Below are 24,070 nucleotides of genomic sequence, written 5' to 3' on the forward strand. Positions count from 1 at the left end.
AAAAAACTTATTCGATCACTATTACGATTTATTTATTTTAACTTCATATAGATTTTATTATTTGATATATTGTACTGAAAAATAAGATGGTACGATAATTTTTTTTTAAAGAAATATGTTTTAGACAAAGTAGCTTGCGATTTGATATGATTAATATTTTTTAATATTGTCTGCGCATCGAGCACGTACCAATACTACTATGTTAGTGCAACAGCATTGATTTTCAGCATTTAAAACGCTGTTGAACTTTATCACAAAATTGCTTTACATGGGTTTTTTAATAAATTTAGTTCGTTGCTCTGTCATATATATGATTGACTAACAACTTATTTGGATTGTCGATAAATGTCGTTTCATATTGCATCGTATTGTATTATATTATATTGTATTGTATTATTTTGATAAATACAGTAATTAGATAGATTGTATCGTTCGTCGTCGTTCTATGTGTCATATACCAACAATATGAAAAATAAACTTATAGTATTACAAAAATAAAGTAGGATACGAGGTAAAATTATTATATAAAAAAGTAGGGTAAAGAATAAAATAAAATTATTTAATAATAAGTACAAGATGAGAGAAAATAGCAAGGTAACGATGCGACCATACCAAATTAGTCGTCACATATAAAATGACACTTTTCATCATTATGTAACGACGAATATAATGGTACGATATAATAAAATTTAAATAATAATCAAAATAAATATTATATTTAAAGTAATAGTACGACACATGCAATTAGTAACAACCATACAAACAAGTTGTTTACTTCAATTAATTTCCATGAAAAATCTTTAAACCTTCCTGATATCCCCTCACCACTCGTTCTACTTTTGTTGCTTTTGAGAATCCCAAGAATTCTTCAAACAAAACATACCTTTTAATTTTCTCCTTTTCTTATGGATCTCCAGCAAGTTTTTCATGAACAGCAACAACAACAAAATCAAAAACAACCAACCACAACAAACAATATACTCGTCTTCTGTTTCCCCTTAAAATTTGCAAACAAAGATTTCTCTCATGCACTATTATTTTTTCTCTTTTTACTCTTCTCTTCTATTCTTTTCTACAATATACTAAGCCCACTTCAGCCTCAATATCTTCTTGGCATTAGTTTTTTATCCAAAATATCACCAAAAACTTCTGAAAATTCTTCAAAAGCTTGTGATTTCTCTTATGGAAAGTGGGTTTGGGATGAAAATTATGTTATTGATCAATATACTGAATATTGTCCGTTCTTGGATCTCGGTTTTCGATGCCAAGAAAGTGGTCGCCGGGATTTAGATTACCGGAAGTGGCGATGGCAACCTCAAGGTTGTGATCTTCCAAAGTAAGTGATTGTTTTATTTATGTATGTTTTTTAACATGTATGGTTAATTACTTGTTACAACCCAAATTCGCATATCATAGATCACGCCGTAAGTTAGTCGACGTAAATCCAAGAAGAGATTATCTTTGAGATGATAATAAGTTAATCCTATTGGTCTTAAACGATACAAGGGTGTATAAGAGTGGTTAACAAGTATTTGAAGTTAAGCTAATCAAGGATGTTGTAACCTGTATTTTCGGGTAACACTAGAGGTGATTAATTGTCCCAAGAGGTCTTGTTTTAATGTATTTGAATCATATAATATCCGCATCATAAGTCTTGAAGTCAAGCGAGTTATGAAACAAAAGTCGATAAAAGTTGTCGCAACTTAGGTTTATAATTTTACTTAAACATTAGGTCAAATGTTACTGCATTTTTCTCCCAATGTGCTTGGAATTATGGGGTGATCTACCTATCAAATTGAAGATCTATGAGTCTAGTTTCCAACTTATTAAACCGTTCGTCGATACGATCTCGGAATAGAGAGATATTCGCGTTTTCGCGAGAGTGCGCCAAGCTGCTCTCTATGGGGCCCACAAAGGCGGTTTAAGACATTTGGACATATATAAGATAACTAAACCCCGTTTTAAGTCATTATTTTTCAGTATATTCAGACCTTATAACCCTAAAAACATTTTCTCAAGGTTCTCTCATGATCCAAGACCCAAACAAAGGGCAAACAACACAAATCAAATGTCGGGAATCCCGTGGTGCTAGTAAGTTTCTTGTTCTTCTTGTTGTTGCTGATTTTTGTGTTGTTCCAGCTCGTGTGGGAGGTTGTTTTAAGTGCTTTATGTTCTGTAAATACACCTTCAAGTTTTTAATATCAACCCTAGGTGATTTCAAGTCTTCTAAAGTAATTCTAGTGCCGAAAAACCCGAATTAATTGCTAGTTTCGCTTCCTTGTTCTTGTGGCAGAATTGAAGGGATATTTCGTGGAAAATTAAGGTCAAATTGGAGTTGTTCTTTCTGTTTAAAGGTAAGGAGCCTCTTACTCTATATATATTTAAGATTATCCAAGTTGTGGCTAAGTCGTTGATGCTAGAACTTGTGAAATATATATCGAAAGGCTTGGTAGTAATGTTGTTAGTTGGTGGACTGTTTTGGAGGCTCAATATGATTATTAATGATGTTGTTTGGGCTGTTTGGTGGTTGTATTGACTTGTGTGAAGTCATATAAATAGGGGAGGTTGCTGTCCGTTTCATCGTAAAATAGGTTGCGGTCGATACATAATAGTTACGACGCTTAAACGATAATGATAGTGTCATTTCTTTTATTGTAGACTAAGGAGTCGTGACATTTGCATAGCTTGAGGTTGGGCAGTATATACAAGGTATGTGAGGCTATCCCCTTCATTCTTTTGCACGACTCCGATTGTACATAATGTAATGAACGAGCTCCCAAAGATACTCTACTCTTAGAAGCTAGCAGTACTTACATTGCTGCCCTTCTTATGAAACGATTGATATTGATGTTACTTCTCTTATTCTTATATTATCAATGTTGTTGGTAGTTCCTGATTCTTATAAGATTCTTGATGAAGAGTTAATCCTAATAACGTGTACGAAGGATACCGACCTTACGTCACTCCGAAAGGTTCAAAATGTGATTCCAATGAGTCCAGCATGCATCATATATATGTATCTATTTTACTCTACCGAGCCGCGCTATAGTTGGCCGGGTATGGCACCTATTGTGCAACCACTGATCAGTTGGGTTTTACCGAGCTCCACGTGGCCGGGTACGATTCTACCGAGCCCTATGATGGCCGGGTACGTTTTACCGAGCCTATTACGGCCGGGTATGATATGATGATGATGATGCCCACAAAGGCATATGTTTTAAAAGTTTATGTATATATATATGTATGTATCATGTATTTCATGTCAGTAGCCCTCAGAGGTACCCAGATGTCACAGGTTGTATATTCCCTATCACTGTTTACATTATTGTTCTTACTTATGCTATTCTGCCTTACATACTCAGTACTTTATTCGTACTGACGTCCTTTTTATTTGTGGACGCTGCATGTCGTGCTGCAGGTCCTGATAGACGGGTAGACGCAGCTCCCCCATCACAGTAGGCTATCCGGTTCAGCGTTATTGGCAAGATCCTTTCTCCGGACTTGCCGTGGTCTTGGTATGCATTTTTGTTATAGACATTATGGGTATGTCGGGGCCCTGTTCCGGCAATGTTGTAGCACTTATGTTCTTTTAGAGGCTCATAGACAGGTGTCGACTCATGTATGGTTTGGAATGCCTTGTCGGCTGATTTTTGTTGTATAGTCTTTCATGGCACCATGGTAGCTCGTACCTTATATATAGTTTCTTGACAGTCTTGTCGTCCCATGTTACGTATGTTCATGACATTATCTTTCATTGTTGGATGTTCATGATCCATGTCTACCATTTATATTGGTCTTGTCGGCCCTTAAAGATAATAAGGAAGGTTAGATAAAATGTACGTTGGTGCTCGGCAAGTATGGCCCGGGTGCTAGTCATGACCCTCCAGTTGGGTCGTGACATTACTATTGCATGTCTCCATTTTGTTTTATATTTTTTTTGCTTCATTAAATTGTTCCCCATAATTTGTGTTTTTCCACCTTTTTTATCTTCTCTCTCGCATTCTAAACTTCTTAAATTTCGAGAAATGATTTTAATTAATGTCAAAAAAAGAAACTAAATATGTCCTCTTTTACTTGTTTGCTTTTTAACTATAAAAGTATTGAAAATTGAAAGGGTAACGAATTGTAAAAAGAAGCCTCTAGTTTCCTTAGAAGTTATGTCAATGTACGATCATGCAACAAATGGCTAATTCACAAAGCGTGGCGTTCTTTCTTTCAATGGATAGTGATTTAATAAATATTTGATACATAAATAAATATTTCTTATATTTTAATTTCTTTAATTTTATAGGAAAATATCTATAATATTCTATAATAACAATTAATTAATTAATTAATTTAATATTCAATTTGTTAAAGAATAGAAAATCTATATATAAAAGTATTCAAAATTCAAAACCTTATCATTGGGATATAAATAAATTCAAAATGAGTTATATTGAAATAAAGTTTTACCTGCTAAAGAATCATTTGACTATTCTAATAATAAGAATAATGAAGTCATATTAATGTTGACAAATTGTGCGAACATAAATTTGAAATAATAATTAAAATATATATTTAATAACAATATTAATGAGATCATATTAATATTGAGATCGGGAAAACGAATATTTTATACATATATAAATATTATCTTATATTTTAGTTTTGTTTAAATTATATAGGACAATATATCTACTATATTCTGTAATAACAATTAATTAATTTATATATAATTTATTAAAGAACAAAAAATCTACATATAAAAAGTATTCAAAATTCAAAACCTTAGCGTAGAGATGTAAAAAAAACTCAAGGTGAAGCCATATTGAAATAAAGTTTCACCTGCTAAGGAATCGTGGATTATTCCAATAGCCATTTAACATGGATTTTAAATTAAGAATAATAATTAGGATAATTGTTTTTTGAAATATAAATTAATAGAAATTCGAATTGAAATATAATTTTTTTATTAAATAATGTATATCAATGTGGATAAGATCACTATATTAAGATAAATACCATTTTTTTGAATTTGAATTTGAAATCATGTAATGCTAAAGTTGGGGATCAGCACAAGTTGTGTTACGAAAAAACTAAGATTATCAAGTGAATAGTTGACATGTTTAATATGAAATCATTGATGTTTAGGTTGGGTCAAATGGTAATATTTGTACATGTAATAAATAAGTATACTAACTTTTTTGAGTTTGAATTTGAAATCATGTAATGCTAAAGTTGGGGATCAGCACAAGTTGTATTACGAAAAAACTAAGATCATCAAGTGAATAGTTAACATGTTTTATATGAAATCATTGATGTTCGGTTGGGTCAAAAGGTGATATTCGTACTTGTAATAAATAAGTATACTAACTTTTTTGAGTTTGAATTTAAAATCATGTAATGCTAAAGTTGGGGATCGGCACAAGTTGTGTTACGAAAAAACTAAGATCATCAAGTGAATAGTTAACATGTTTTATATGAAATCATTGATGTTCAGGTTGGGTCAAATGGTGATATTCGTACTTGTAATAAATAAGTAAACTAACTTTTTTGAGTTTGAATTTGAAATCATGTAATGCTAAAGTTGGGGATCGGCACAAGTTGTGTTACGAAAAAACTAAAATCATCAAGTGAATAGTTGACATGTTTTATATGAAATCATTGATGTTCAGGTTGGGTTAAATGGTGATATTCGTACATGTAATAAATAAGTATACTAACTTTTTTGAGTTTGAATTTGAAATCATATAATGCAAAAGTTGGGGATCGGCACAAGTTGTGTTACGAAAAAACTAAGATCATCAAGTGAATAGTTGACATGTTTTATATGAAATCATTGATGTTCATGTTGGGTCAAATGGTAATATTCGTACATGTAATAAATAAGTATACTAACTTTTTTGAGTTTGAATTTGAAATCATGTAATGCTAAAGTTGGAGATCGGCACAAGTTGTGTTACGAAAAAGTAAGATCATCAAGTGAATAGTTGACATGTTTTATATGAAATCATTGATGTTCAGGTTGGGTCAAATGGTGATATTCGTACATGTAATAAATAAGTATACTAACTTTTTTGAGTTTGAATTTGGAATCATATAATGCTAAAGTTGGGGATCGGCACAAGTTGTATTAAGAAAAAACTAAGATCATCAAGTGAATAGTTAACATATATTATATGAAATCATTAATGTTCAAGTTGGGTCAAATGGTGATATTAGTACATGTAATAAATAAGTATACTAACTTTTTTGAGTTTGAATTTGAAATCATGTAATGCTAAAGTTGGGGATCGGCACAAGATGTGTTACGAAAAAACTATGATCATCAAATGAATAGTTGGCATGCTTTATATGAAATCATTGATGTTGGTTGGGTCAAATGGCGATATTCGTACATGTAATAAATAAGTAAACTAACTTTTTTGAGTTTGAATTTGAAATCGTGTATGGCTAAAGTTGGGGATCGGCACAAGATGTGTTACGAAAAAACTATGATCATCAAGTGAATAGTTGACATGCTTTATATGAAATCATTGATGTTCAGGTTGCAAATGGTGATATTCGTACATATATCACTTGATCTTGGTTTGAATATGTGGATAAATTTATGTAGGCTATCTATGTATCATCTATCTTTGAATTGCATATACAGGCAGATAAAAGATTGATGTTAGACATGAAACAGGTTAGCCTATATACTTTCGCTTATATTAACTAAGTGAGATCAGGTAAAGTAAAAGTATAATCTTAAGAAAAATATGATGTTTTATTATCTCTTGACTCCAAATAATGTGTGTTATAAGGTTAATGCTAAGATTGACAGTTAATTTCTCTTTATAACACTTTTATAGTCTGATGATAATGATTGATATATAAAAAAAAAATTATTGTAGTGCATTCATGTTAAAGAAACAGTAAATAGCAACTTACCATGAAGAAAATAAGTAAATGGAGGTGCAATATTCAACAATGCACAAATAAGCATTACTAATGATGTAGATTAAATGAATATTAATTAAATCACGTGTTGAAAATAAAATGCCAGATGTCAAGTGGTGATATTGCGTTAAATTAAAATTATAGAATAACACGCAAACCATGAAATACCACATACAGATTTAAATATGAAATTGTTTCATTCTAATGGTTGAATTGATGACTTCGCTTCGATCTCTTCGACTGAACCTAAAGAGACTTCGATCATTCAACTTTAGCTTCGGAAGAAGGAATCATGTCACTTGAAATTTCAATTACATAAAAATACTAAATGAAAAAATTAATTAAAATATTACAACAGAAAAAAGTAGGGGGTGGAGGGAGAGAAATAATGTAAGATATCTATGTTTCCAATTAATTTAAAACATAAATAAATATTTCTTATATTGCCCCTCACCACTCATTCTCCTTTTATTGCTTTGAGAACCCTAGGAATTCTTCAAACAAAACATACTTTTTAATTTTCTCTCTCTCCTTATGGATCTCCAGCCAGTTTCTCGTGAACAACAAAACCAAAAACAACCAACCACAACAAACAATTTATTCGTCTTCTTCTATTTCCCCTTAAAGCTTGCAAACAAAGATTTCTCTTATGCATTATTATTTTTTCTCTTTTTACTTTTCTCTTTTATTCTTTTCTACAATATACTAAGCCCGCTTCAGCCTCAATATCTTCTTGGCATTGGTTTTTTGTCCAAAATATTACCAAAAACTTCTGAAATTTCTTCAAAAACTTGTGATTACTCTTATGGAAAGTGGATTTGGGATGAAAGTTATGTTGTTGATCAATATACTGAGAATTGTCCATTCTTGGATCCCGGTTTTCGATGCCGAGAAAGTGGTCGCCGGGATTTAGATTACCGAAAGTGGCGATGGCAACCTCAAGGTTGTGATCTTACAAAGTAAGTGATTGTTTTATTCTTTGATATGTATGTTTTTTAACATACATGGTATGTACGTTAATTACTATTGCATGTCTCCATATTTTTTATATTTGTTTTGACTCATTAAATTGTTTCCCATAATTTGTGTTTTTTTTTCACCTTTTTTGTCTTCTCTCTCGCATCATAAACTTCTTGAATTTTGAAAAATGGTTTTAATTAATATAAAAAAAAAACTAAATATTTCTTCTTTTATTTGGGAAAATTGAAAGGGTAACAAATTGTAAAAAGAAGCCTTTAGTTATGTCAATGTACGATCATGCAACAAATGGCTAATTCACAAAGCGTGGCGTTCTTTCTTTCAAGATAGTGCCTTCATGTTGTTGAAATCATGAGGTGTGAAAAAGTTGTAGCTTTATGATTACGATCAACTCGTCAACTTTACTCCTTGCTATGTCTTTTCGTGATGATTTAGTTTTCTTCAAATAATTTAATCAAAGCAGTGATGCAATTTTAGTATATTAAGATCATTGCCAAATGGATATATATATGAGCTTACTAGTGTACAAAATATATTTATAAAATACGTTATGTATGAGATACATTAATTTAAGAATTAATTTATAACTTGATAAAAATGGATGATCTACTGTAATAAATTAAAATATACTGATAATGTAGAAACTCTTTTCATTTTTAATTTTTAGATTGATAATCTTAAAAGGGAAAGTAATCTTCTATAAATGTTAAATACGTTGATAGTGTAAAAAATCTTTACGCAGTAATCTTAAAAAAGGAAAATAATCTTCTTATATATATATAAAACATTTGGTCTGCCTCCATTACCAATAAATTTGGATTAAACGCTTGTATCGATATAGACAATAGGACATAGAAATCTTTACACTTTGCCGTGCTTTTAGATTTATTTTTTTTATTTTATTTTTTTCCTTTTGAACTATACAAATCAGCAAGCGCTTTATTAGGCAGGTCAAGATGGACTCATTATTGTCCTTATCTTTCTTGCCTTTTATATTTTTTTTCTGTCTTCTCTTTTTTCTCACAATGCTGGAAAGTTGGAAAAGAAGGATTTGATTCCTAAACTTGGAATTAGTATGTCCGAAAGGAGAACAAAGAAAGAAGCTTTCAAATTAGTGGTTTAATACAAGAAGACCCCTTGTATGGGAGATTTTGATTACATGGATTAAGGATAGTTTCCTATTAAATTCCTAATTAATACGACAAATCTATAAATATAATTCTATAAATATAATTGAGGGACTAAAGTAGATGGCTTGACACCTCTCATATGCCAAGAAAGTTATTTATCTTTTTTCTCTATTTTTTATATTTTTCCACTTATTCTTTTAATTTCAATTATCTAAGAAATCCAAAAATCACGTCCCTTCGGGGACATTCAATGAAAATAAGTGCAAAAGTTATTACTATTAAATAAACACAACCGTTTAGTCCCAAGAGAAACCAATTACCAAATTTTAACTGGCTTCTGGCAGTTGTATATGAGATCTAATGCCTCATCACAACACAATGGTTAGAAATTTCTGCTTCTTGAATGTTGATATGACAACTAAAAGAGCTTTTCATATTTGCCTTAAATTTTCATTTACTAATCATTTTGCATTATGTTTAATGAATTTATCTCCAATATGTTGTCCCTTAACAAGTTTTGATATATGAAAAATCTCCAATCTCCAATATGGAATAAGTCTGGTATGTGTTGGAGGATTGATCCCTATTTTCTTTTCTTTTTTTCCTATTATTTTTTTGTCTTTTGATTTTTGTAGGTGTCATTTAAGTACATGGATAATATTCCAAGAAAAAAAATCTGTCAAAGTAGTATCCGATGACAGTTTTTGCTTTTCACAGGTTCTACGCTATTTAAATAGTGGCGGTGATTTTTTCCCTTCTCCCAATAATTACTATTTCCATTTTATACTTATCTTTAGTTTTCATTTTTTTCGGTGAGTGAAAATGTTAAGGCGATACATATTTTATTTTTAACCGACGAACTTATTTTCCCTGTATGTGTTTTTTCCCCCTCATTTTTCGTTTACCATTTCTTCTAACTTTCAAAATCTCAAGATATAATTACTTATAAATACTACCGCAATAACTAATATTATCTTTGAAACAATAATATGATGGTATATTTCATAATTCATTGTATCTAACTGTCTATAAATTTCTCCGAACCGAATTTTCATTTTTTTTTATATTAATTACTGCGCTTTCAAGATATAATGAACACAATATTTGGTCTTTGTTTTTTTTTATTTAAAAGTGATTGATAATTCCTTTGCTTTTGGTTTCGATCTCCACGTAGCACATTATTTAACCAGTATGACTTAAATTTGTACTCATTTTATTTTTTTCATTTACCTTTTTTTTTTTAAATTCCAAGAACCTATTAATATACTTACTACTAATTCTATTTACAATGATAAGTGCCATCTATGTATACTAATCATACAGGAATGGAAGGCGGGGGGGACTTAGACTCTCCAATATTGAAAAACGTTAACTCTAAATAAAATCACTAATACTATTGTTCATGAACAACCTTTAAATAGGAAGGGATGCTAGACAATTTATATTACACTTTTCACTATGAAATGAATGTTAACTTAACTTCCCCAATTAAGAGGGCCGTTAATTATAAATCTCTAAGAGAAAGTATGTGATGCTTTAATTTGTATTTCTATTTCTATTTTGTAATCATTTATGTCTTACAATTATATCTTTATTTTAAATCTAAATTTTATTATTTTAAATTTTTATATCTTTTGTGTCCACTATATATACAAAAAGGTATGGAAAATTAACTGGTTTATTAAGAATACTCTACACTATAATTCTCACCATTTTCTTGACCTTCAACAATGACATAATCTTTAAGAATATTTTACATGATACTTTTGAAGATTTTCTTGACTTTTAGCAGTAACTATACTTCACTTGTGTAGTCCAGAAGTTTTTCCCCATTAATATTAACCAATATCGTGGGAATTTTAGACATGATATTGAAGATATAACTCCTTCGTTAGTAATAGAGCTCATTGTTCATCGGAGGAACATGTTTTCTGACGAACCCAATTGAAAACTATTTAGTAGTTATATTTCTCTTCCATGCCATTTCCTAGTTAAGAGGATCGTTTAATGTTCAACCTTAAAAATAAAAAAAGACTATTAAAATTTCACTAAGAATATTTTTTGTTTCCATTTTTGGTTTTTAAGTTTGTTAGTAACACTGAATGTTGCAGGTTCAATGCAAAGGATTTCCTAGAACGGAGTCGGAATGGTCGAATAGTTTTTGCTGGAGATTCCATTGGAAGAAACCAGTGGGAGTCTATGATATGCATGCTAGCACAAGGAGTATCTAACCTCTCCACCATATATGAAGAATCAGGAAACCCCATTACCAAACACAGAGGTTTTCTCTCTATGCATTTTCATGAGTACAACCTCACTGTCGAATATTACAGGGTGCCTTTCCTAGTAGTCGTTGATCGACCTCCGGCGAATGCATTGAAAGAAGTGCGAGGAGTGATCCGGCTAGATAAGTTACACTGGTATTTCACTAAGTGGGTTGAAGCAGATATCATTATATTCAATGCTGGACATTGGTGGAATGAAGACAAGACTGTTAAGATGTACGAATTCAAAACATCCCAAACTCCTAAGCATTTTCATTTTTGTCATCACCGAGTTCTTCAGTTCCTGACTTAAGGTTGTGAAACAATTAGCAGAAAGGCGAAAAAACAAGCTCACTAGAGGAGAGTAATTAGAGGATACTTCAGGCGAATGGTCATTCTAACTTAAGTAAGCTCTATGAAAGTAAGGCCAAAAGCGACATAGAATTCTCTTTTTGTGCAATCGAATTAGGTGAGATTTAACTTTCTTACTGTGATCAACTCTTACTGTTAATAAGCGCTCTTGTAGGCCGCGACTTCAACTTGATGGTTAGGCTACCATAGCATGAAGCCCATGAGTCGGCATTACTACGTATAAAGGATTGGAACTACCACGAGCTTAGAGTAAGCTTAGTAATACATATATTTGCTACTACGATGGCTAGCCATGGCTCGAGTAGAGATGATTTTGGGGTGGAGTTGACCTGATATGCATGTGTGTGTATGAGAGAGAGGGGTCCACTAGCCTCACTTGTGGTTCCATTGATCGTCAAACCTAGCTTTGTTGCACTTATCTTTCCTTTATGCTGTTGCCAAGCTTCTCATTTTCATATCAGATCAAGATAACCTTAAAATAAGATGGTTCGTATTGCAGGGGCATCCATTTCCAAGAAGGAACAACGGTGAACATGACCATGAACGTTGCGGAAGCCTTTCAAAGATCCTTGAATACTTGGGCCTCCTGGCTGATTCAAAATACCAAGGCTGAAAAGAGTCACATCTTCTTCCGCAGTTTTTCACCAGTACACTACAGGCAAGTACTTTGTAGGAACTAATCTGTTGCAACACAAGTACACGGCAATAACCACTATTTTTGCTCCACTGATCGGTACTATGTGGCGTTGTGGTTGAAGGAAATTTGTTGAAATTGGTTTGCAGGGATGGAGCGTGGAATGAAGGTGGCCATTGTCACACAAATATAGCACCAGAAACGGACTATACCAAGCTCGAGAGAGAGCCAATCAACAATATATTCATTTCTGAGGTAGTCAAGCAAATGGAAAGTACAAGAAGAAATATAACTTTCCTAAACGTTACATATCTAAGTGAGTTCAGGAAAGATGGTCACCCCTCAGAACATCGTGAACCCGGCACCCCGGCGGGTGCACCACAAGACTGCAGCCACTGGTGCCTACCGGGAGTGCCAGACACTTGGAATGAACTTCTTTACGCCCATCTACTGTTGAATGGATTTAGAACCAAGTCGAAATGAATTTGATGGTAGCACAAAATGATTCTGTTTTCATATGCTTTGATCTGGGCTATTCATCAGTCTTTTCAGTTGGATTCACCTCAGTTTCCATTTCCTTGACTTTCTCAAGCTGCCTTAGGAGGTCCAATCTCTCTGGTCCGTATGTAGAAGGTATCTGCCAAGAAGAGAAATCAACCAGTTAACACAGCAGATAGGCTCAATCAAATTGACAGGAAATTCATGATCAAATACACACCAGAGATGGCACATATCTCTGAATTGCAGCCAGCATAGCAGCGTGCCCAACTGCTGTAACCTGCAAGAAAAATTACCCCATGTCAGCTTGCACTAGATCAAGCTCCACGAGTAGTAAAGACGTGAAGTGCTGCAATCATGTAGCAAGAGAGAGAGAGCGCTTGTTCAAGTGGACTATTTTTCTAATTGCAACTCAGCTGACAGACATAATACAGAAAATGACCTCAGAACTAGATCAGTAGAGCATCAACAACTATGCAATTATCGTTCTTAATAGCATCACTACACTTAGTAATGCATTACCCAAGCTCGAAAACCATGACACTAGGAATAATCAACGGGTACTTAATGCCAGTTAAAGGTCCTGTCTTCGGTTTCAAATACTAATATCCTCCTTATTTCACATACAGATCTTGGACATGCATGACAGTGAAATAACTTGAGAAATAGGAAGAAAAAAATAAGCAGAATTTCAATCTTTATTGGAACATGAACTACTGTTGCCTAATCAGCCAGTGCTTTAAAAATTTTGCCTGATAAGGAGCAATGGAATAGAACTACTTACAGGGAGAAGCATCAGAAATCCAATTGGTACCACTGATGCCAAGTCAGTTAAAGTTCTCCGCAATGCTTGCTTCTCTTTTTCTGTCAACTCATCCCCTACTAAGGACCTCCGAAGTAGCCCTAAAGCAGCAGCAACATCAATAGCAAGAAGCTGAGTTCCTTGCCAAACATCCTGGACATGGAAAATGCTTATTACTCTATCTGATAGTCACTTAATAGACAACTACGAATTCTTACTATTTAACTGTTCCAGAAGATAATGTGCTGAAGTCATGGTTTCCTAACAGAATAGTTAAACATGAAAAACATGTGTATGCATACGCTCTAAGTTCCAAACTCTACTTTGAATGCTTATGAGAACTCTTTTACCTCCAAGTAAACAAAAAGACACAGGAAGGTGGACCATATGGAGGCAGACAATTGAAACACACAAAAGTATTATGAAAAAGAAAGAAGAAAACGAGTATAGACATTAATAAATAGCACTAGCAAAAAGAAGAAGAATAGTTAATAAAAAAGTAAACAATTATATAATAGTACTAAGACCAGTGGAGTATCCCGAACCGAATGCGACCACTAAGGCCCAATTCATGGAAGTTTTCTTTCTTTAGACAATTGGTGGAGTTAAAGGCTAATTAAATGTGCCATAGATCTATCCCATTCCCATGGAATTTTCTCAAAGGTAATTCAACGAAAATGAGGTCACATAGCAAAGGAAAACCACATTAGGTTTCTATTCAGATGACATATGAAGCACCAAGTGAAACAGCAGAAAATAGATCCAGAGCATAATACCGTGCTTGTTTCTTTCAGCTTGTCTAATGACTTCTCGATAACACTCTCCTTTTTCTTCTGAGGAACCAATTGAGTACTTTCAGCTCCTGCAGCATATGTGGAAGTGCAGTCTGCCTTCTGAATTTCCTCCTAGAGTAGAATGCATCGACAACAATCTGATAAATTTTCAGGGATATATAAACAGACCATGAAGCTCAGAAACATCACTGTCTGGAAAAATGGCAATATATTGAAAATGAACTTAAGATAAATGAAGCTGGGTCATGAATGGCCTAGACTGCGAGCTGGAGGTGCTAGAAGCAGTATCTATAACTAAGTTAGATAAGAGGACCCCTGCATCTGATTTTTCTTGTACACAAGTTCAAGAAGAGGTCAAGAAAGGGAATGAAGGGGACAGATGGAAGGCTGTCGGTCAAACACCTGACGTCTTGCATAACTATCTCCAGACTTCGCGCAAAGAAAAACTTCAATAAATCTGTCTATAATGCAATATGGACAGATCTTGTCCAGACTCTTGATTAGTTGCAAAGGAAGCATGCCTAACTCAAGATTACTTGATGCATGTTGAGAAGGGGAATGAACTGCTCAAGGTGTTATTTTTGATAAGGAAGCAGAGAGAACTAATCATCTCTTTTTACACTGTACAGTCACTGATCTGCTATGACAATTTTTTGTTGAAATTATGCCCAAGTCTACCGGAGATATGTTAGATTGTTGGAACAATGTTGGAGGTCCAGTTAGGCAGAGAAAATGGTGGAACAGCATTCCTGCTGCATATGGTGGAGGGAAAGAAACATAAGATACTTTGAAGAAAGATCCAGCAACGTGCAAAAATAAAAATGAAATGTCTACTTTTGTTCATTTTTGGTGTAAAGAAGAATTGGTAGAAGATGTTGATATGCTGCTAGATATCGTAGAAGCCCTGTAAGAAGAACAAGGACCTACTTTTTTATTATGTAATGTACATATGATTTCCAGCACCTTATTTGTGCTGATGTTATATAATATTGTTGACATTCTCCAAAAAAAAAAAAGAGTTTATTTTTGCTTTGTTTTGTCATAAAGTTTCAAACTTTAGAGGAGTGATTATACATATACAATTTACATCTACAACAGGTCCTTCAAAAACCACAAATATCCTTGGCTGAACACGTATGCGGCCCCATAAACTTGTCCGGGTTTTTCATTTAGGCACTTGAACTAAAAGTTGTACCTATTGAACACTTGACGTATGTTAAAAATGTGTCTATTGAACACATTTTACAGTAAGCCAAAACCTCTAAACGCGTGAGCCACATACGTTTGACCTGGAAAATGTAACCAATGAGAAATAGACATGTTTGGAAAACAAGGACCTGACAACAGTTCCTTCCATCCCATTCCCCCTTCTGTTCTCACTCCTCCCCTTCTCAACTAACCGGACAAATCTCCTTCTCGAAGAGAGAACTTTAGGATTTTCTTGATTCTTTAATTGTGTTTGATGGCGTGGGTACTCAGAGGTAGGCACGATTTTGTGGGTTTCCGAAGGTGGTGGATAATGACAATTTTGTGGTGGTGGTGGAAAGCTGCGGTGATGGCGGTAATGGTGGATGACATCAATTCTTCTTTAGTTCTTTTTTTTGGCTAACACAGAGAAAAGAAGACCAGCGGCAGGGGCTGAATTTAGGAGGGATTCTGAAAAATCTGATTGGCGGAGAAGGCTGGAGATGGAGGAACCGACAAGAACCAGTGGACGTTTTTACGGAGACGGAGGAACCGAGTGTAAGCCGGCACTTACTGTTGCTGCACTTACAGTTGCAGCACTTACCGTTGTTGGAAGAGACTGTACTTTTGTTTTAATAGGTAACACAGAAAAGATGAAGATCTTGGCAATGATGACATTGTTTGATGGTCTTGGAGGGAGGGGTGAAAGTCTGGTCTTAGCCAGAAAAGTAGCAAAATACAAGAAATCCTAATATCTTCCTCTTTTACTGTTAAATTTTTGTTATGGTCATATTGTTGATGTTCTTGTATGTTGATTGAATTCCGATCAATTTCCGGCCAAAACCTTTTTCTATTTTCTTCCTCTCTTTTTTTGTCTCTCCTTTTTCAGATTCTCAGTTCTGATAATACTTTGCCTCTACATTGAGGGTCATTTGAAGCTGACAGGGTGATATTGGGTCATGGTGCGGCGAAGTTGACGGCTGAAATAAGATTTCGGTGATGGTGCAGTGGTATGACTTAGGAAGATGGAGTTGTAATTGGGGAAGTGAGTTCTGATTTGTGTCAAATTCTGATCTATTCACCCGCGCAACTTTGAGTGTGAAACACACACCATGCCATGTCAGCAGTTCGTGCTTAATAGACACAGTTTGGCTCGAGTTCAAGTGTTCAATAGGTACAACCCTTAGTTCAGGAGTCTAAATGAAAAATCCGAACAAGTTTAAGGGGCCGCATGTGTATGCAGCCAATATCTTTCAACTGTTAATATCTTTTATTAATCAGTAGGAATATTCAGATTATTGTTAGATAATGGATAACCATCCTGACTCGTATTTCAAATTTTGGTTGACATCCTTTTAAATGACAAAAAGAACTGCACAGATCAGATATTTGTATATATTAACATCACAAAACTGTCTTATGGACACAACTAACTAAAAGATGTTAAGCAAATGACTCTGAGCTTAACTCAACCCCAAAAGCTAGCCAAAACCATATAAGGAAAGTAGGAAACTACAGTTCATATACTTGAGTAATGTGGGACTCTAACAAAAGCATACAAGTGATGTAATGTGTTTAATGTTGGTTCATTAGAACCATATAAAGCAACACCAAAAACTCCCATTAAGAGAAAAACAGAACCTTCCTCCGTGTACAAAATAAATTTTGTAGCTGAGTATAGATGATTCTTTCTTTCCCACATGGCTAGAAGTCGATAAACAGGAATACCCCCCCTCCTTCCACGTCCAAGGCTGGATAACTGTTGCGTGGAGTAAAATAAAATGGATAGTCCAACATTGAGTAGCAGGAAATCAGTGATGGGCTTGGCTTTGAAACCATATAAAAAATGAACACCGAGACTAGCTCAACCCGGAACCTAACTCATGAGGTGAGAAATGTCCAAGACTACATAAGGAAAGTGCAACCAATACACTTGACGAGTGTGGAACTCTAATAAAAGATGAGCACAAACTATAAGATTTTACATAAAGCATAAAATAGATAGTGCCAAACTCCACCTACATCTTATACGCATCTAGCATGGAAGTATTCTCCAAATTATAAAAGAATTGGAAGTTGAACCTCTTACATAAGAGCTTATTTATCTCCTTTATGGGAATTGATATTGACAAAAGGTCCATGCCTGGCGAAATAGGCCATCATATTATTTAGCACTAAATAAGATGATCAGAATTTTTCCATCATTCACGTATCGTCAAAGCAGTAGTTACAAACAGACAGAAAAATAAAGAATAAAGACCAAAAAACCCATTTTATCATGAAAATATTTTACTGCTTTCACAAGCAAGATAAACCATTTTCAACAAGAAGAATGAAGTGGACAGATATACGTCAATTAACAGGAATAGGAATGTATCATCATCAATCAGTCAGCTGTCATGATACTAGCCTATAAGTTTATGCTGAAGATAAAAGAGTGGAGCCCCAATAGACATTAACAAACTTCACAATATGAAAGAGACAAAAAGAAAGCAGAAATAAAAAGGCCGTCTACAGCAGTTAGAAAATACCTCATCATATTCATATTGATCAGCACTTCTTTGAACCCGCTTCTCGAGTTCCATTAGCTCACTCCTTAGTAGTTCAAACCTTCGAACTTCATTTGACTTTGAATCCACAACGCCTGTACTCTCTAATGGCTGTTCAGAGCCATCATCACCCTGCACTTAAAGAATGATTCTCAGTGACTGGGAAGAAGAAAGCATATTTGTTTACAGAAATTTGACTTATAGAAGAATTCCATAAATGTGTAACCAGTCTAAGAAGGAAAAAGCATTGTAACAGTGGCACAGAAGCAATTGCATAAATGTGCAACTAGTCTCAGGAGAACAGAATCATAAAAAAGCAATGTTTGCTACTTGTTTGACAACTCTTGACTAAACTATGTTATTACTTGCTTTCTAAAAAATTACAATGGTTCTTGGTGATCCGTGCTTCAATTTCTCGAATGAGAAATCGTAAGGATGAGTTACGTGAAAGTTTCCAATTGCGAAAATATTTGCCTAGTCAATAGTTTGAGCAATACGCTATATCTTTTAAACAGACTGAGGTTCTAACCCACCCATTCATGCACTAAACCAAGTTTGCCTCCCTGCATAATTTGTTCACCAAACAGAAACCAAAAACAAGTAATTACAGCTTCTCAAACTACTGAAACAAGACATGTAATATATAACCAAAAGGCAGAACTGGCCATGACTAATGAGCTAATCTATCACTAATGGTTAACAAGCATTTGAGCACATATCTTAACTTTGCATTATTTGTCTTTATAAAGTGGTGTCCCAGTCAACTTGCACGCACCTCAATTATTACAACCACTGCCTCCCACAAGCATAGGTGCCCGGTCACTCTGTCCATCAAGGCTTACATAGATGGAAAGAAATCACCTAGTAATTTTTTTCTCTGCTAGGATTTAACCCCCAGGTCTTCAAAGTTTGCACCCACTTAATTGATTGCTAGATCATACCCTTGGGTGCATACCTTAACTTTGCATTATTTGAGAGTTCAAAGTAAGAATTCTTTTTTTTTTTGGATAAGATAAATAATTTTATTAACAATTGGGAAAAACCCCGTATACAAGCCGTATAACAAAAGGAAGAGAACCTACACCAAAATATAGTTCTCAACAAAACAAACCTAATCCTCTATACAAATAGGGACATCATGAGTAGACCAAAAAGAAACTAGGAACAAAAAACTACTTTGCATCTTTACAAATCTTGTTCTACCCCTTCAAAAGCCCTCCTATATCTTTCTTTCCAAATAACCCACAGTATCGTTAAGGGGCCCAACTATGCAACGCCTCGTTGCCCGGCATCACCCATTGTATCCAAACAAATTAAGGACCACCCTCCACAAACGATTTGCCACTTGACAATGCAATAGGAGATGGTCTACATCTTCACATGAGCGTTTGCACATGAAACACCAACTAACATAGGCCATCCGCCTCTTCAAATTTTCTGCTGCCAAAATCACTCCCCTCGCCGCCAACTACACAAAGAAACACTTCCTCGATGCTCTAGGAATCCAAATAGAGCAATGAGGGAAGATACATTCCTCTCTCCCTAACAGCCTCTTATAATAAGATTTGACAATGAATAATCTATCTCTACCCTCTCGCCATCTTGATACATCCGCAATATTGGTCGATGTATCCAACCCATACAATATCTCAACCAAGTTGTGATATTCTCCCAACTCCTAATCTTATAGGTTCCTCCTGAATCTCAAATCCCAATGAACTAGCCCCTCATGAGATCTACAAATTTGTTGGACTGCCATCCCTCTATGTATGTTAGGGAAGGCTTCCCTCAACTCGTTCTCCCCACACCACTTATGCGCCCAAAAACTAATCCTGCTTCGATCCCCAAACCTAAAAGAAATATTTCCATTGAATTCTTCCCATCCCTTCATAATACTCCTCCATAAGCCACATCCGAAAGGTGTTGTGATGTATCTGATCCTCCATCTGCTTTCCATAACTTTTTCCACCTCTTTAGCAATCTAGAGCAAAAGCTAGAGTAATAGCAGAAGTAATAATAGTTTTTGACCCATCTCAAAGATTCGAAGTTGTGTGCAAAGGGGGGAGGAGATACCACTTCATAGTATAAAATCGAAGTGTAAAAGTAACACAGATAATCAATGAATGGTATTACTTTAGAATAAGCTCAAGCTTGGTTGTTCAATAAATAGAGCAAAGATAGGTACTAAATATTCTCGCTCTCCAAAGTATGAATTCAAGGTGTAAAGTTATTGAAAAAGGTATATTTAAGAAAAAGTACAAATTCGGTTCTCTTACGGACAGAGCAAAGGAAAGGACTAAAATATCTCTCTCTCTCTCTCTCTCACACACACACACACACAACAAAAAATTGCAGGAAGAACTTAGGCATATAAGAAACATTTTATGCAAAGAACGTGCAGTGGCAGAGAAATTAGAGAAGAGAAAAAAGGAAGCAGGTACGTCCCTTTTTTATTTTGTTTTCAAAGCAGGTACGTCTTTTACTTTTACAAAAGAAGAATAAATCATTTAAAAAAATCTAACCAATCCCCTTTGCAATAAATGGTAAGCATAGAGTCAGTTCAAAGGTATACAATATCATTAGCAGTTGATGATGTCTGGTCTAATGATTTGCTAGGCCGACGTCCTATGAAGCTCCATAATCCCTGTATCCTAGCAACAAGAATCCACAATAACAAAATTATATATGTGTGGGTGTATGCGTGTGGAAATTAGCAGAACAGTTCAATGATACATAACATTGGTACTAAGGGGCATGCTTGGCCTTTACTCTTCACCCCAAAATAAGCAAAGAGTTGCCGGTTACCTGTTGTTCCCACTCCTATTATGACCATCATTGCTGTCCTTGCGTCTAGAGAACTTCTGCTCATCACTGCTTGATGGTGTAGACATAGTAGCACCATCCTCCTAATCATACATATACCCAAACAAGAAACAAGAACTAATCCCAGTTCAGAAAAACAATTTTTTGTTTTTTTAAATAAAGAGAATGCAGAGTTTTGTTCACTACGGCACATTATTTGGCCAAAAAACTCTAAATGATGCAAAGGTTGGTTTAACTGCCTTATACATGCAAGACGAGCAACTTGAAGATGATTATATGGATTACCATGGAAAGAATTCGCCATTTTGTGCTCCACAAGGCATAAATTTGGTTTTCTTATCCCTATTATGCAGTAAAGAATGTCTTTATTGGTCAAAATAACAAGGTTGGAACTTAACAACAATTATGTTAAACTCAATGAGTACTTCAAAGTTCAAATACCAGCAGCTAAAAAAAGCTTTCCAAAGATCTGAAACTTCATATATTACTTAAAGTATTTAGTCGGAAAGACAATTTGGTGACTACATGTTCACCTTTTGTGGGCACCTACTCAATTGTATGCTCTCTTATCTTCTGGTGTCTTTGCAATAATGTCAAGGTTTACTAATGAAAAGGATTGACTTGCCATGCCAAGCCAAGGGCTCTCAAAGCTAATTTGTAAGTAATGATGTTGGCCTTCTTGAGGTGCCGACCCCCGTCGAATGAGCTAGGTATATTTAGAGTGGACAAGAAGGCATTCATGCTTCTTTTACTATAAAAGCTGGACCTTTCTATCAGAAATATAACACCAAATATATTTCTCATCTACCCATTATGTATCTCCAAAGAAAAGTGTATGCAAAAACTGATACAAGGGGGAAAAATGACAGAATACATAGACGGTAAATTTTCATTTAGACACCTTAACTAAAGGACTGACTTATTGAACACCTTATGTTGCCGAAATGTGCCTATTGGACTCATATTTGGCAGTTCCAAATAAACTAAAGGGCATAAATGTTACTCGCTGCTGACGTGGCAAATAAGACCAATGAAGAAAAGACACGTCAGCAAGAAGAAAACAAACAAAGTAAAAGGAAAAAAAAGGGTACCAGGAACTGGAAAAGAAGAATCCCGGTGAAAGTTCATTTATCCGATTCTGTTGAAAGAATCTTTCCAGACTCTTAATCTCTTTCACACCCCAAAAGTCTCCCCAGTTCCCCCATTTTTCCCTTTTGCTTTTCCCACGGCAGAATATATTTTCACAAAAATGGTAAAAATTCCGGCGAGCAGTTTCAGACAGATCAGGATATGAACTAAAGTCCTCCTCAAACCACCCCCACCAGTATTGCTCTGATTGCTATAGGAATTCCAGTCTACATTGTCGTACCAAGTCTAGGGAGTTGATGGATTTATATTTGGTATTTCATTCAGAGTTAAACCATCGACTATCTGGTGTTGATGGGTCCACTTTCTGAACTTCATGATATCTGTTTATGGAGGAAGTAATTTGATTATCATAAGGATTTCTATCTTCATTCTTATTTCTGCTGAGAAACCAAAAATGACAACTAGAACCAGCACTGCATTGGCAGTATCATGTTGGAAAAAATGATGGCTGGAATCTGGATAAAGAGTTGGTCAGAAGTTAATATTACCAGCAAAACACGCTCAAGTCTGGGCGGTAGACGCACGATCTGCCATGTCACTGAGCCGTGTTCAATAGACACAATTTCGACAGCATAAGGTGTTCAATAGGTCGGAACTGTAGTTAAGGTGTCTAAGGCCTCATTGTTTTGCACTTAATGAAGGTCTTAATATTTCAGTCATTAAGTGCATTTGTTTTTCTTATTTTACAACTACTTAATGGGTTTTAATGATTACGACCTATGACAAAGTCTTAATATCATTAAGATGCTACTCATTCAAAGTCCTCCTCAAAAAAAAGATGCTACTCATTCAAAGAAATATGCAAAGATTGACATTTCACCACTACTCCATCCACTTTCACCACTAACCGCCTCTCCCACCCACCATTATCAACTTTCACTACCTACCACTCACCACCACCATCCTCAGCCACAACCATTACCGCCGCCAATAACCATAGTGAGCCATCGCCACCACTAGCCACCTTTACAATAATCACATCATCAACAACAACAACAACCAAGTATAATCCCACAAGTAGGGTCTGGGAAGGGTAGTGCGTACGCAGACCTTACCCCTACCCTGGGGGTAGAAAGACTGTTTGCGATAGACCCTCGGCACAAGAAGATGAAAAGCGACAATAGAATAGTAACAACAACATAACTAGAAAGATAGTACCAGCGAGCTAAGAATCAAAAAATACCTGGAAAAGCAATATCAATAATCGGTGCAGTGACAAGGTCCTAGGAAAATAGTACGAGCACAACATGTACCACTAGCATACTAAAACACGACACGAACCGAATAGCCTTACACACAGAACGGAGTAGAAAAACGCTCAACTACCTACTAATCTTCAACCTTAATGCTCGCCCTCCACACCTTCCTATCAAGGGCCATGACCTCGGTAAGTTGGAGTCGTGCCATGTCCTGCCTGATCACCTCTCCCCAATACTTCTTAGGCCACCCTCTACCTCTTCTCATACCCGTCAAGGTCAACCGCTCGCACCTCCTAACCGGGGCATCTAGGCTTCTCCTTTACAATAATCGCATCAATCATCATTATATAATAGTCATCAATCACTATTGACAATCACCACCATCAACACCATTATATATTGTCAACCACCGCTATCCGTCACTACCGCCATTAACTATCACTTTATTCATCCACCATAATTATCAGCTAGCACCTTCAACCACCATTGTTAACTACGATTGCCATCCACCATCACCACTAGCTACTACCCACAACCACTACCATCAGCCAGCACTACCACCAACCACAACCACAACTAGCCATCACCACCACCAACCATAGTATAATTTTTTTTTAAATATTTTGTTGATATAGTATTAAATTACCTAGTATTGTATTTGAATATTATATTTATTAATTTTTAAATAAAGACAAGTTTTATACATTCAGATGTTGAGAAAACAAACAGTGTTAATTATGTAGTATTCAGATCTTAATACAACATCTTA

General features: G+C 35.0%; 2 protein-coding genes across 8 annotated transcripts in view; one reads left to right on the plus strand and one right to left on the minus strand.

The window, feature by feature from the left end:
• Window positions 1-857: 857 nt before the first annotated feature.
• On the plus strand, window positions 858-13,889 carry LOC104112427 (protein trichome birefringence-like 8). 2 transcript variants are annotated; one of them, XM_033660319.2, is made up of 4 exons: window positions 858-1,336; window positions 11,144-11,533; window positions 12,168-12,326; window positions 12,452-13,889. In XM_033660319.2, exons 1-4 carry the CDS (start codon window positions 906-908, stop codon window positions 12,783-12,785), a joined length of 1,314 nt encoding a protein of 437 aa, XP_033516210.1. In that variant the 5' UTR covers window positions 858-905; the 3' UTR covers window positions 12,786-13,889. The 2 variants fall into 2 exon arrangements, with proteins under 2 accessions (XP_033516210.1, XP_009620645.1); XM_009622350.4 differs by lacking the exon at window positions 858-1,336 and adding an exon at window positions 7,185-7,883.
• LOC104112429 (uncharacterized) overlaps window positions 12,493-24,070 on the minus strand; it is a 29,261-nt gene continuing 17,683 nt past the window's right edge. For 2 of the 6 annotated variants that reach the window (XM_009622352.4, XM_009622351.4), the window contains exons 12-18: window positions 20,936-21,036; window positions 20,703-20,781; window positions 18,113-18,262; window positions 14,379-14,507; window positions 13,585-13,755; window positions 13,021-13,080; window positions 12,493-12,939 (exon numbers count right to left, since the gene is read on the minus strand). In XM_009622352.4, coding sequence (XP_009620647.1) covers window positions 12,835-12,939; window positions 13,021-13,080; window positions 13,585-13,755; window positions 14,379-14,507; window positions 18,113-18,262; window positions 20,703-20,781; window positions 20,936-21,036 — 795 coding nt within the window. In that variant the 3' untranslated portion in view covers window positions 12,493-12,834. Of the gene's footprint in view, window positions 12,940-13,020; window positions 13,081-13,584; window positions 13,756-14,378; window positions 14,534-18,112; window positions 18,263-20,702; window positions 20,782-20,934; window positions 21,071-24,070 lie in introns of those variants that run through there. The other 4 variants (XR_011409281.1, XM_009622353.4, XM_070179775.1 and 1 more) reach the window with 4 other exon arrangements.

Source organism: Nicotiana tomentosiformis, chromosome 7, assembly GCF_000390325.3.
Source record: "Nicotiana tomentosiformis chromosome 7, ASM39032v3, whole genome shotgun sequence".
NCBI classification, from domain to species: Eukaryota; Viridiplantae; Streptophyta; class Magnoliopsida; order Solanales; family Solanaceae; genus Nicotiana; species Nicotiana tomentosiformis.